Source organism: Guillardia theta (assembly GCF_000315625.1).
Source record: "Guillardia theta CCMP2712 unplaced genomic scaffold GUITHscaffold_19, whole genome shotgun sequence".
Lineage (NCBI taxonomy): Eukaryota > Cryptophyceae > Pyrenomonadales > Geminigeraceae > Guillardia > Guillardia theta.
Genome location: NW_005434655.1, coordinates 515019 through 527223, shown reverse-complemented (window position 1 = coordinate 527223; position 12205 = coordinate 515019). Strand labels below are relative to the sequence as shown.

The following is a 12205-nucleotide window of genomic DNA, read 5'->3' as shown; positions in this document are numbered from 1 at the left end:
CAAGAGTGTACGACGTGCAGCTCGACCTCACATCATCGAGCCGCTGTTCCACATGCGACAGGAGGACGCCGCCAAGTTTCTGGTGAGCTCATGGTCGCCCCAGCGACTGCATGCGCTTGCGCTCAATGAGTGTCGCAGGGCATCTCCTTGACGAGCCTCAAGAAGGCCTGTCGTATGCTCGGCATACAGCGATGGCCCTACGCTCGCCTGAGGAACGAGCGAGCGGGGGACTACTCTCGCCACATGAGCGGCGGCAGCGGCAATGGCGACAGCATGAGCGGCGACGGCGGGAGCCCAAGCGATGAAAACGGGCTAGACGAGGAAGCGGGAGCGACGAGTAGCAGCAGCAGGCTGCCCGACCAGCAGAACGCACACGCAGACCCTCCTGGGTCATCGTCAAGCTCGCAAGAAGCTCAGGCCGCCATGGCACACCCGAGCGGAGCGGAGGGGAGCAGCACATACATGTCGTCAAGCAGCAGGACCCCTCCCAGGCCGGGAGCCGACGGGAAGAGCAGCTCGCAAAGCCGGGGCGAGTCAGGGTCAGGGTCGCGGGAGTCAGCCGCTGAGTCCTCGCAATCGATCGATGCGAACTGGCTCGAGTGGTACTTGGCAGGCGAAGAACAAGAGTCACTGTGAAAGTAATCAAACACGATAGAGTTGGATGCACAAGTCGCGCCATTGTAATGTTGTGTACATACAATCTGCACAAATCAGCTCAAATCCCCTCCTCGCCCGACCCCTCCTCCTCTCCGCCCGTCATGCAGCATGCAAGCAATCCCGTGAAGCCCCCTCCCCCTTTGATCCAGTTCATGCCAGCGCGGGTCTATTCCAATGCCTATGCTCCTATGGCCTGGCAGACCTGTACCCGCTCCCTACCCACCCCCCACCACCCTCGTCTCCTGCGTTAGTCGTGATCAAGTCGTCAACCCTCTTCTTGGTCAGTCGCACTCGCTACCATCATCAAGCTTTGCAGGGTTGGCGACTCTCTCCCCGCTGGCCAGAAGCTTCATCCCTGGCCTGCCTGCATGCTCGTCGTCTCAGTCTCGTAGGCCCTCTGGCATCCTTGCTTCCTACCTCGACCGCCTCCCCTTCTCCCCCGCCGTCGTGTCATAGTCAGTACCCTCCTGCTGCCCGCCTGCCTTGCTAGTGTCCGACCCAAGGTACAGTCAGAGACAAGTCTCCTCGCGTCACCCGTCCTCCTCTCTGCTCTATCGCCCACTTCCTCTTGACGAGCCTTGCCCTTGTCCTCCTTCTCTCCGCTCTCCTCGCTGCTCTCCGGTCGTTCTCCGACCTTGTCGTCGCGTTTCCCAGCACTGGCCAAGCCTCCTGATCCTGCAGCTAACGCCCCCTCCTCGCTGCTGGTGTGCGGCCTGTCCGTCGACCATCAGCTACCATCGCGTCTTCGCTTACAAGCATCCTGTGCAGGAGCAGGGAAAGGCAGGAGAGCTCTCGAGGGTGGGGTGGTGTGAGGGGAAAGAAGGGGGTGCATCCTCCTCCCGACAAAGGATGTCGCTACGGACTCACCCCACCCCTGACAGACCCATCACCCCTACCCTCCTGGTCCCAGCACCTTACCCCCTCACTTCCCACATGCCACCACCCACCCACCCCTGCTCCTCCCCGGCCCCTTGCACCGCCCCTTTTCTCAATCGGAAAGATTCTCCAACCCCACCCCTCCGCTCACCCCTCCCTACCCCTTCTCCCTTCCATCGCTTCCCTTGTCCTCTCCCCCCCCCTCCTCCCTTACCGTGATGTCGTAGCCTCGGCTCTCCCCTGCCCGGTCTTGCCCTGGTCTTGTTCCCTGTTCTCGGAGGCTCCTCGCCCTCGACCGGAGGCTCAGTATGCAGGCACTTGCTCTTCGCCCTGAGGGAGGTTGGTTTCGAGTAGCGACTGGCTTCCTTGCTTGCTTGGTCTTGCCGCTGCTGCCTCCTCTTCCGATGCTCCCAGCGGCCCTCCCAGGAGGCGCAGGGTCGCCTGCTCGTCGCGAGGGGCGGGGGGGCGTTTGGTTTGGTTTGAGATGCCAGCGAGAAGTCTGTTAAATGAACCCTTCTGATCATGCCCTCCGCATGCTCGCATGCAGCCCCGACGCTCACCTCCTCACAAGCTAAGCCTGCGAGCCTCCTCCTCTCGCCGCCCTCCTGCGTGCAAAGCACATGCGCCCATGCGAGCGCGCGAGGCGAGGAGAAGGCACTGCTCCTCATGCTTCCTGCATGTCTGTCAGGTCAGGGCAAGAGGAAGCAGGATGCACCAGCAGCCACGGGACGAGGTCAGCCAAGGATGGCTCGACGCCTGCGCGCGTATCGCACACTGAGAGCCACATGGCGGGGGCCACATGCTCCTGCTGCTCGTCGATGAGTGGGATGATGAAGCACATGCTTGCGCGCGGTCAGTCAGAGGCCTCAGTGCCATCATGCTCGGGCGAGTCGTCCCTTTCTCCGCAGGCTTCCAACCCTCTCCATGCCGACGCAAGCAGGAGCACGTCGCCCCTCTCAGCGACATGCTTCCCCACATGTCTGCTCTCGCGCCATTCATACTTCTGATACCTCCAAGCAGCTGTCAGTGGGCGCTTCCATTTGCAGAGTGATCGCAGAGCAGGTGAGCATCTCACAAGAGACACAGGGTGTGAGGCTCATGACTTCATTCCGTTCTTCAATACAACTAGCATAGAATATCTTCCCCTGCCGATCACTCCCGCCGCCTCTCCTCCCCCCCTCCTCCAATGAAGCCTCTCCTGTCGTTTCTTGAGAGTCCCGGAGCCTTGATCCCTATTCCCCTTGCTTCCGCATCCCGAAGCAACAGCCGCCACTCTCTCCCGCATGTCAGTCAGACAAGCTGAGCCCGCAGGTCCTCGGGCTCAAGCGTCCAGCAATCCTAGACTTCAACTCAATCGTACACTATCCTTGCACTGTCCTTGCTCCCCTCGTCTCCGCTCCTGCTCTCTGCCTTTCCATCGACACCTGTTGTTTCCCTCGAAGAGGATCACAAGCCCGGCACACTTCTCCCTTCCTCGCTGAAGCCTCTCATCATCTCTTCCGGTCATCCGGCACACATCACTTTCTCTCGCACTCCCGACCTCAAGCACTCCACGTCTCTCCATGCTATCGAGATGACCATGCGGCCTTGGCTGTCCGACATCGTCGTGCACATCCATGACCTGCCCCAAAGTACACGCTCCTGGGCTTCCTTGTATGTAGATCTCAAATGAAAAAATACTATCGCCTTTCTCCTTTCCCCTTCGCGCTCCCAACAATCACTCGACACTCATCCCAACCAAAACAGCTCCGACACACTCAAGCCTCTCCGCACTGCCTACCATGCGTCAGATATGACAGGAGCTGATCTACGTGCATCCGCAGGGTGTGGCTGCAGCTTCAGACGCTGCTCGCTCTCATACACGGCTGCTCACACTTCTCCTCTACCTCTAAACGCAAACAATTCTCCCCCGCTCCGAGCTTCACGCAACATGGGCATGAGCACAGAGCACATCAGAGGAGGAGGAAGGAGGGTGGAGGCTTGAGCAAGGCATGCAGAGAAGAGTCAGGCGCTCTGTGCTTGAGAGGCAAACAGCCCTCCCACATGTAGCAGCAGCAGCAGCAGCATCAGGGGAGCAGAGCATGCCAAGCAGCGAGCAGCAAGAATTATTTGCCCCCGCTCTCCCTGGCACCCCTAGGGTAAAGGGGACGGGGGTATGTACCTACCCTACCACCAAGACGGTACACATAAAGGTATGGGGTCACAAGTACGGGTGTTGGGGGCCGCAAAATGTGCCTCCCTGTGGTCAGGCCGGGGCATGACACAACTCGAAAACTTACCCCCGATTTTCCGTTGGCTCAACGGACCTTCGCCGCCTCAGGGTCCCCGGCCCGGCGGCCACTACTCACTTGTCACTAGCGCGGCCCGGGCCGGGCTCCGAACGGCCGCGTGTGGCCGGCGCGGCCCCCGGGCCCCGCGGCCGGGCGACTGAGGCCGCCTCGAAGCGGGGGGATGTCGGATTGTTCTCGTACTGATTGTTAACTTAACTTTGAGTAAAGATTGTTAACTCATCTTTGAGTAAAGAAACTTTCAAGTTCAGCATTACACTGACCGTGCACGGTGACCTGGCACCACCGTGGCACCCTAAGTCCGACCAGTCACTCCGGCTCGCTCGCTGCTGAGGCCCCAGCACCCGCCTCCTCCAGGCTGTCCATGAGCAGCAGGACTTTCTCTCGCTTTTTGTCTTCTGCGAGACTCCTGCACGTCTGGCCGTCCGGCGTCTTGACGGCGAAGAGCGCCGGCCCGCCAGTCTCTGCGATGACTTGCAGGACTTCGAGGTGCCCGTTCTGAGCGGCAACATGCGCGCAAGTCCTCCCATCCTTGGCGCGTCTGTTGAGAAGCTCAGCCCCCCCAACCTCAAGCAGACGCTGTAAGAGGAGGGAGTGGCCCTCCTGAGAGGCCACGTACGCGCTTGACCTCCCTTGATCACTTTCCAGTCCCACCAACTCCCTTGCTCTGGTGTAACCCAGCAGGACCTCGACTATGCCAGCATGTCCCTGCTGTACCGCAACGTGGAGGCAGGACTTGCCATGATTGTCCGTCAAGAGAAGATCGTCAAAGTCCAGCACCGACATCATCACCTTCATCTCTTCCACCCTCCCACCTTGTGATGCGGCGTGCAAACAGCTCTTGCCATCGACAGTCCTCGCACTGAGAGCTTGCCTGCCTCCCACGGACACCAGGTACTCGAGTACGTCGAGCCTCCCGTTCTGCACTGCCAGGTACGCGCAGGACCTCCCGTTATGATCGAGGAGGAAGAGAAGTTCGTCTCCAGCAGCTTCGTGCAGCATCTTCAGGATTTCTCGCTGCCCACTGACGGCGGCCATGTGCGCGCTGGTGAACCCTCCATCCTTGATGCCTCGCAACAAGCTCTCCCTGCTCGCTGACCGCAGCAGGTCCCTCAACACTGGGACGTGACCGTTGGATGCAGCGGCGTAGACACAGCTCTCCCCCTTGTCGTTGGCAACCTCCACCAGGCTCGGCATCTCTTCCAACAGCCTCCCCACAACGTTCACGTGGCCATTGGCCGCTGCGAGGAGCAGGCAAGAGTCACCTGCTGCCGTGCAGGAGGCCACCTGCTCCTTGCCGGCTTTCTCCACGAGCAGCTCGAACACTTGTAAGTTACCGTACTGAGACGCGAGGTGCAAGGGAATGATCCCCTCCTCGGTCCTCAGGGTCAGGAACTCGTGCGGGACCAGCTGCATAACGAGCTGCATGACGTCTTCGCGGCCTCTCTTGGCGCAGAAGTGGACGCAGCTCTCTCCTCTCTTGGTCAGCATCGACAGGAGCTCAGCTGCGTCGATGTCAAGGATGAGCTGCAGCATCTCGAGATCGCCCTTGGCACAAGCGACATGAGCGCAAGTCTTGCCCATGCTCGTTGGCCGCAAGATGGTCTCTCTTCCTCCATGCTGCAAAAGAAACTTGATCGCCCCGATCTTGCCATTCTCTGCAGCAAACATGGCCACGCTCTTCCCTGCGGTGTTGCTGCTAAAGATCACGTTCTCCCCAATGTTCTCTACCAGGAACTGCAGAACATTCAGATGTCCATGAAAAGCTGCAATGTGAGCGCAGGTCGTTCCGTCGTCTGTGAGCTGGTCGAAGAGTTCTCTTCCTGCTGTATGCAACAACAGCCTCAGGCAGTCCATGTGCCCGTTCTGACAGGCGATGAAGGCACAGGATCGCTTCTGTCGGGATGGTTTGAACAGCAAGTCAGTTCCGACGGTCTCTGCTATGAGCTGCAAGATCGCGGCATGTCCGTGGGTACAGGCGGTGAAGGCGCAGGTGGAGGCGTCGCGAGACACCTTGGACATGAGGCTGGCGTGTCCCATGGCGATCAACTCTCTCATGATCTCAACATGCCCGAAGATCGCAGCCATGTGGAAGCAGGTCTTTCCGTCCCTCGCCTGCTCCTGTACCACCTTCGACCCCACGACCTCATGGACGAGCCTCAGGGCCTCGACACTTCCGCTCGAGCAAGCAGCTGTTACGCAAGAGTGCTGATCTTTCAAAGTCCTGACAGCAAACAAAGATTTGTCGCAATGCGCGATGAGGTATCGAAGAACCTCGATAAACCCAAACCTGGCGGCCATGTACGCACAAGACTTGTCGTCATCTGTTAGCATGTTGAAGCTTTCGTTCATACCGGCTTCCTCTATCAGCTTGAGCACGTTCATATGCCCGTATTGAGAGGCAATGTACGCCACCGTCCGAAGGTCATTCGTCTTGTTCAGCAGCTGCTGGTTCCCTCCAGTCTGCAAGATTAATCTTATCGCACGCACATGTCCGTTCTGCGCTGCGGTATGAACACAATACCAGCCCGTGTTGGTTTGAGTGCTCAGCTGCTGTTCACATGCGACTTGCAGAAGAACCTCCAACACTTTGAAGTGACCGTTTTGTGCTGCACTGTGAGTACACAACCACCCCGTGTTGGTCTGCATCAGGACCAGCCTCTCACCTCCTAGGGCGATCAGCCTGCGAACGACGTCGACATGTCCGTTGCGGCAGGCCGTGTGCAGGCACGTGTGACCAGTGGAGTTGACGGCGTAGAGATCTGCTTGTCTTTGGATGAGGAGATCGATCATCTCGGTGTGTCCCATGAAGGCTGCGACATGCAGGACGCTCGACTTGTCGCGATCTCTGGAGTCGATCTCACACCCGGCCGTCAGCAGCAGCTCGACGCCTTCCTCATCGCCATTCGCGACGACGGCGAAGAGAGGAGGTTCGCCCAAGTCGTTGAGCTCAGCGAGGTCCTTGAAGATCAGCCCCTTGTGCTTGCAGATCTGCAGCGCGAGAGCCTCGCGATCCTCTTCCTCATCCTTGTCGCGAAATCGTCGGAGGAGGTTGGACTCCATGAGCCGATGGAGGTAGAAGATCGACTCCTTGGTTATCGTTCCCGCCATCCCATCCCCCGAGTTGTGGTCCAGCCAGAAGACAAACTTGCCCAGCGCCATCTGCTTGAGCTTGGAAGCCTGCAGCATGGCCTTGGCATAGTTCTCGTCGTCGTTGAACCAAGAGGGAGGGCTCTTGGCATAGAAGTCCATGAGCTCTTGACATTCCGTAAGGATGGAGGCCTTGATCTTGTGATGACCATCTTGCATGCGATCGTATGGGGCATGCGTGAGCCGAGCTTCGACCCTCTCGCTCGCAAAGATGCTGTTGAGCTCTCCTATCGCCTCGTTCATGGTGTTAGTCAGAAGTGCCATGTGCAGCTGCTTCCGTTTCTCAACGATCTCCTCGATGGTCGAGCAAGTGACGTTGGCATTGATCTTCAGAGGAATGATGCGGATGGGAACGCTGGCCGGCCCGCCCTCAACCCGCGGCTGACCCACGACCTCAAGAAACGAGAGAGGAGGGAACAGAATCTCATCTTCATCCGGGTACTGAGACAAGAAGCCGATCGAGGCTCCGCGGTCAACAGCCCCGTAGACGATCTCGAAGACAGTTGCTGTGCCTGTCCCGACGTACTGCAGCGCCACTGACTTGTCTCTTGTGGTGCTCATCATGGCGAACTCGATGCCTCCCCTCACACCGTACTCGTCCTCTGTGAAGAACTCCTGAGGGAGCGAGAGATCTTTGAGGCCGCGGAAGACCAGCCGGCTCTCCGACAGCTCGCTGACCCGCGACAGTTTGATGATGCCGCTCACTACGCAGAAGATGGTCGTGACGTAGTTGTTGCTCTTCAGCGCCTTCACCTCCGTCTCTGGGAACTTTCGCAGGACGGTGTTGTACTTGCGGAACATCGGGCCTGGAGTTCCAAGTCAAGGTTCAAGGGCGGGGGGGGGGGGGGAGGAGGAGGAGGAGGAGAGAATAGTGATGCTGCAAGAGGAACCCACGAGGAGATGAGCGGGGCGATCAAACGTAAGAACATGCTGTAAAGGAAGTCTCACCAGAATAAAGCTGCAACGCGAGGACCTCTTCAGGCAGCAAGTTGGCACTCTGTACCACATGCTCCTTCATGAGGTCCTCCATCGACCTGATCCTCCTCGGAGGAACGGACAGCCGTCTACGAGTCGCTTCATCAGTCAGCGCTTGCCACTCCTTGCACGGAGTTGTGCGAGTGTCGTAGTTGCCGGGCTCGAACTCATCCTGAGAGTCCCCCCGCATGCAGTGCTCGCTCTCCATCGCGCGCATCAGCTGCGGAGACGGCAGCCCGATCTTGTCGATCAGCCCCTTGTAGAACTCCCCCAGCCTCCCGAATGTCGCCACTCGCGCATCCTTGCCGTTGGTGAAGATCTCAAACTTGGAGTTCCCGGAGGCCCCCCTCCGGCTGACTGCCAGCTGTGACTTGGACTGGTTCCGCTCAACATCAGGGCCGGCGAGCAGCGACGTCAGCTTGCTCCAGACACTCTTCAGCTCGGCTGGTGTGGCTCGATCGAGGAAGGAGAGAGGAGAGTCGGGGGACCCGCCAGGAAGGCTTCGAGCAAGAACCCGGACGACGTTGGTCTCGTGGACTAGACTCCACTCTTTCCTTAGAATCTCCCGCTCCCTCTGGACGGATTCTTCGTACCGGCCGAAGTCAAGGTCGTAAAGCCCGCTCAACACCTCGGAGCTCAACCCCGTCTGCATGGAGAGTTCGAAGATCATTGACTTGATCTCACTCCTGCTCCTCCCCCCCTTCATCCTGTCGTGCAAATCCTTCAGCCTCGTTCTGAACTGATCGTCCAGCACCCACGACCCTGAGCTTTCTTCTCTACCAGAGCCCACCTGAGCACGGAATCGTCACATAGGACCATCGTAGCATGTACAAGAACAGAGTTACCTCAACTCCTACACCATCAGCGAGGTTCGGATGAGAAGGGTACTTGAAAGCTTTCTCAACAACCCTACACAACTCATCCATCGCCTCCTGATGAGATTGAGTGACACGAGAAGCAGGAGAACGACGCAAACCTCCTTCCAAGATTGGATGCGAAGCTCGCTTGTCCCAGATGATGGACATTTCCTGACAAAGTAGGACCTTTCCACTTTCCCGCTACTGCCCACACACTCTATTCGCATCCTCAGGGCGAGTCGTTCGTTGTCTGCTTCTTGCATCGTCTCCTCTTCCTCATGGTCGTCTTGAACCTCTTCTGGACTGAACTTGTCTACGTCGAGCAGTCTGGCTGTCGCATCATGGACAAACCTGCAGGAGGGCTTGCCCAGTCAGAGATGCGCACAGGAGACTGCAAACTACCGAAGGGGGTCGTCAGGTTGGACTAGGAGGACTTCGGAGATGAGGTCGGAGATGAGGTTGAAGACCTTATGGCGCTGGAGCAGCACATCATTCAGTCACCTTCCTCCCCACCTCTCACTGCCCGCACACCTCCAGGTACTCCGAGAATCCCGCGGAGCTACGATTTCGGTCACTGGCAGCCTTCAGCTGTACGAGCCTCCTCATCCTCACAGAGCAAGACAGGCGCTCGAGTGATTCATACTCACCTCCTTTCCTTCATCCTCGTTCCCTGCCTCCTCTCCCTCCTCCTCTCGCTCTTGTTCATCTGTGCCAGGCGCCATCGAACTGACCTCCGACCATCGGTTTGCTCGCAATGCTGGGACCTCATCTCCCCTTTGACCAGGTCACGTGACCTGCTCCAACTTGGCAGCGCCAAGACAACCAACTAGTGCAGTCATATAAGCCATGAGCGAGCAGATGAGCGAGCAGATGAGCGAGGGGAGCGCTGAAGCGAAGGCGCGCAAGAGAATGTCTTGTCTTGTCTCCTAGCCAGAGATGATGATGCTTGTTTCTCTCCTACAAGATCGTGATATGTTCCTTCACAGACATTCGTTGATGACGGCTGACTTGTTTACTGACCTACACGTTCTTACGGTTAGATGATGATGAGAAACGCCTTGGCGCTGCTTGTTCTCTTTACGTCTGAAGCCAAGGCCTACACAAGTAGTCCGAGTATTCAATATCTTCATGGTAGAGCGATCCTACAAACCAGGGGCGTGAAGACGCCTTTGAGGATGACTGGAGGAGGTCCAACCGAGGTGATGGTACCAGGGCAAGGCACAAGAGTGCTTCTGATGTTCTGTAGGGAGCCACTCGCCTTGGTTTCCTTGGTATGGGGATTATGGGGATTCCAATGGCAAAGAATCTTCTCAAGGCAGGTTATTCCGTCACAGTGTGGAATCGCAGTCCAGAGAAATGTGTTCCATTGGTGGAATGTGGAGCACAGCAAGCCAACAGCCCGGCAGAGGTGGCGGAGGACCTTACAGATGTAGAACCTTACACTCTCTGGCAGGTCGTCAACCAGTGCGACGTAACCTTTGCGATGCTGGCGGACCCAAAAGCAGCGAAGGATGTTGTGTATGGAACAGACGACATTCAAGGAGTTCTCAGCGAAATCAAAGAGGGAAAAGTAAGCCGGATCTCCTGGTCGACCCCTCCATCTTGACAAGTCCTTGCAGGCGTATGTGGATGTCAGTACAGTCTCGGACGATTGCAGCAGGCAAATTTGTGCTTCCATCAAGGAGAAGGGAGGAAGGTTTCTTGAGGTAGCAGTCACAATGATCTAAGAACCGCTCTCTGTGTGACCTGTTTATCTTCAAGGCTCCTGTCTCTGGTAGTAAGAAGCCTGCTGAAGATGGAACGTGAGTTCAATACGTGCTCTTGTACACTCCGCAGTGATCTAAGTTCCGAAGCCTGATTTTCCTGTGTGCCGGCGACAAGTCGCTCTATGATGAGGTTGAGATTTTGAGTGATACAAGAACGATGTTTAAGAGACAGCTGTAGGTTCTCCCTGCACTCAACGCGATGGGAAAGAAGAGCGTATTTTTAGGTGAAGTGATTCTTGACTGAGCAAACCTCTCGAGACTCTGCCGCAAGCTTGTTGGTGAAGGCATCGCTGCAGGTGAGGTCGGAGCAGGAGCCAAGATGAAACTAGTCGTCAACATGATCATGACAAGCATGCTGAGTGCGTTCTCTGAGGGCATGGCGCTTGCCTCTTCCACCGGGTTGCAGGTTTGCAAATAGCATAGCTTTGACCAGACGATGATGTCCTGCAAGATATCGGATCTGCTTGATGTCGTTGACTCTGGAGCCATCGCTAGCCCCATGTTCAAGCTCAAGGGGCCTCTCATGAATCAGGGCAAGTACGACCCCGCTTTCCCGCTGAAGCATGCAAGAAAGGATATCAACCTTGCGCTCCTACTTGCAAGCCAAAACGGTAATTGTTCTCCTCAAAGAGCTTGTTTAATGTAATTATCCAGAGTTGGAGCTACCAGTTTCTGCTGCAGCCAGTCAACAATATCTCAAGGCTGAAGCCAAGGGGGCGGGGGGCCTTGACTTCTCCGCTGTACACCGCATTTATCAGGACCACCAGAGCTAATTCTGAGCTCGCCGGCCTGAGTCAAACAGGCTAACTTGGCATGATCCGTTCACCGAGCCGCGGCCGATGAGCAGCTGCTACTGACGGTGACGCACTCATCATCCGATGATCGGCCCTGAGTCCCCGGGGACGCTACGGAGTGCCCTCATATGGGCCAGAGCCGCCTGTGATGGCGCCCGGCCCCCTCGCCGGAGGGCTCAGATGGCCCTGATCGGATCTGGCACTCAGCCCGGCGCCGCCCGGGTCACCGGGGGCCGGGGGCCGCCGGGCCCTGGCTGCCGCAGTGCCATGCTGATTCAACTTGGTACTGCGGCAGTAATTTCCAATGAGTTGCGAAAGTTCTTACCGCCGGTACTACCGTACCGTCGGATTCTAATACACAAATAAAAAAAGAAATAAAAAAAGGAAAAAAACATTGACTGATTTCTTTGGGTAATCCGCTAACGGCCAGCAGTGGATCCATTAGGCCCTCCGATCCCTCGCGTTACTCGAGGATACCACTGAGGGGAGGGAGAGGGGTAGGGGTACGCCAGGTACAGCGATAAATCACCCACCCACCCCCTATGTACTGAGACGTATGAAGGTATCTCAGGACTATTTGATAAAAACTGTGTATGAAATTTTAGTTGAGTAAACTTTACAATATGAGTAAGGAAATGCTTGTACTGGTGCAAAAGTGATGGCCGCAGGATGCAGGACCGATGGGTTGGAGGGAATGGTAGGCAGATGGGCAGGGGCGGAGGCGGGAGGAAGTTGAAGGGTAGACATGAGGAGAGGTAGGCGAGCTAGGGACAGGAGATGGGCCTCTCCTCTGATGCACATCGGGACTCTGAGAGTGTGGCAGGATGATGGTGGTGAAGTTG

The 12205-nt window shown here is 57.2% G+C and overlaps 3 protein-coding genes across 3 annotated transcripts; 2 read left to right on the top strand and 1 right to left on the bottom strand.

Annotated features, from left to right (window-relative positions):
- Window positions 1-52: 52 nt before the first annotated feature.
- GUITHDRAFT_105187 (hypothetical protein) lies at window positions 53-636 on the top strand (the record flags this gene model as incomplete). The annotated part of the gene is made up of 2 exons (XM_005836028.1): window positions 53-82; window positions 139-636. The coding sequence occupies 2 exons, from the start codon at window positions 53-55 to the stop codon at window positions 634-636; spliced, it is 528 nt and encodes a 175-aa protein (XP_005836085.1).
- A 3860-nt stretch (window positions 637-4496) lies between these two features.
- GUITHDRAFT_62516 (hypothetical protein) lies at window positions 4497-6758 on the bottom strand (the record flags this gene model as incomplete). Its single annotated transcript, XM_005836027.1, has 4 exons — window positions 4497-4747; window positions 4847-5202; window positions 5737-5921; window positions 6237-6758. Coding segments are annotated over 4 exons (1314 nt in total), but the record flags the coding sequence as incomplete, so codon positions are not given.
- Window positions 6759-10076: 3318 nt separating this feature from the next.
- On the top strand, window positions 10077-11342 carry GUITHDRAFT_157458 (hypothetical protein; the record flags this gene model as incomplete). Its single annotated transcript, XM_005836026.1, has 9 exons — window positions 10077-10211; window positions 10257-10373; window positions 10423-10509; window positions 10565-10605; window positions 10657-10699; window positions 10748-10793; window positions 10866-10975; window positions 11021-11180; window positions 11224-11342. The coding sequence occupies 9 exons, from the start codon at window positions 10077-10079 to the stop codon at window positions 11340-11342; spliced, it is 858 nt and encodes a 285-aa protein (XP_005836083.1).
- Between the last annotated feature and the right edge of the window lie 863 nt (window positions 11343-12205).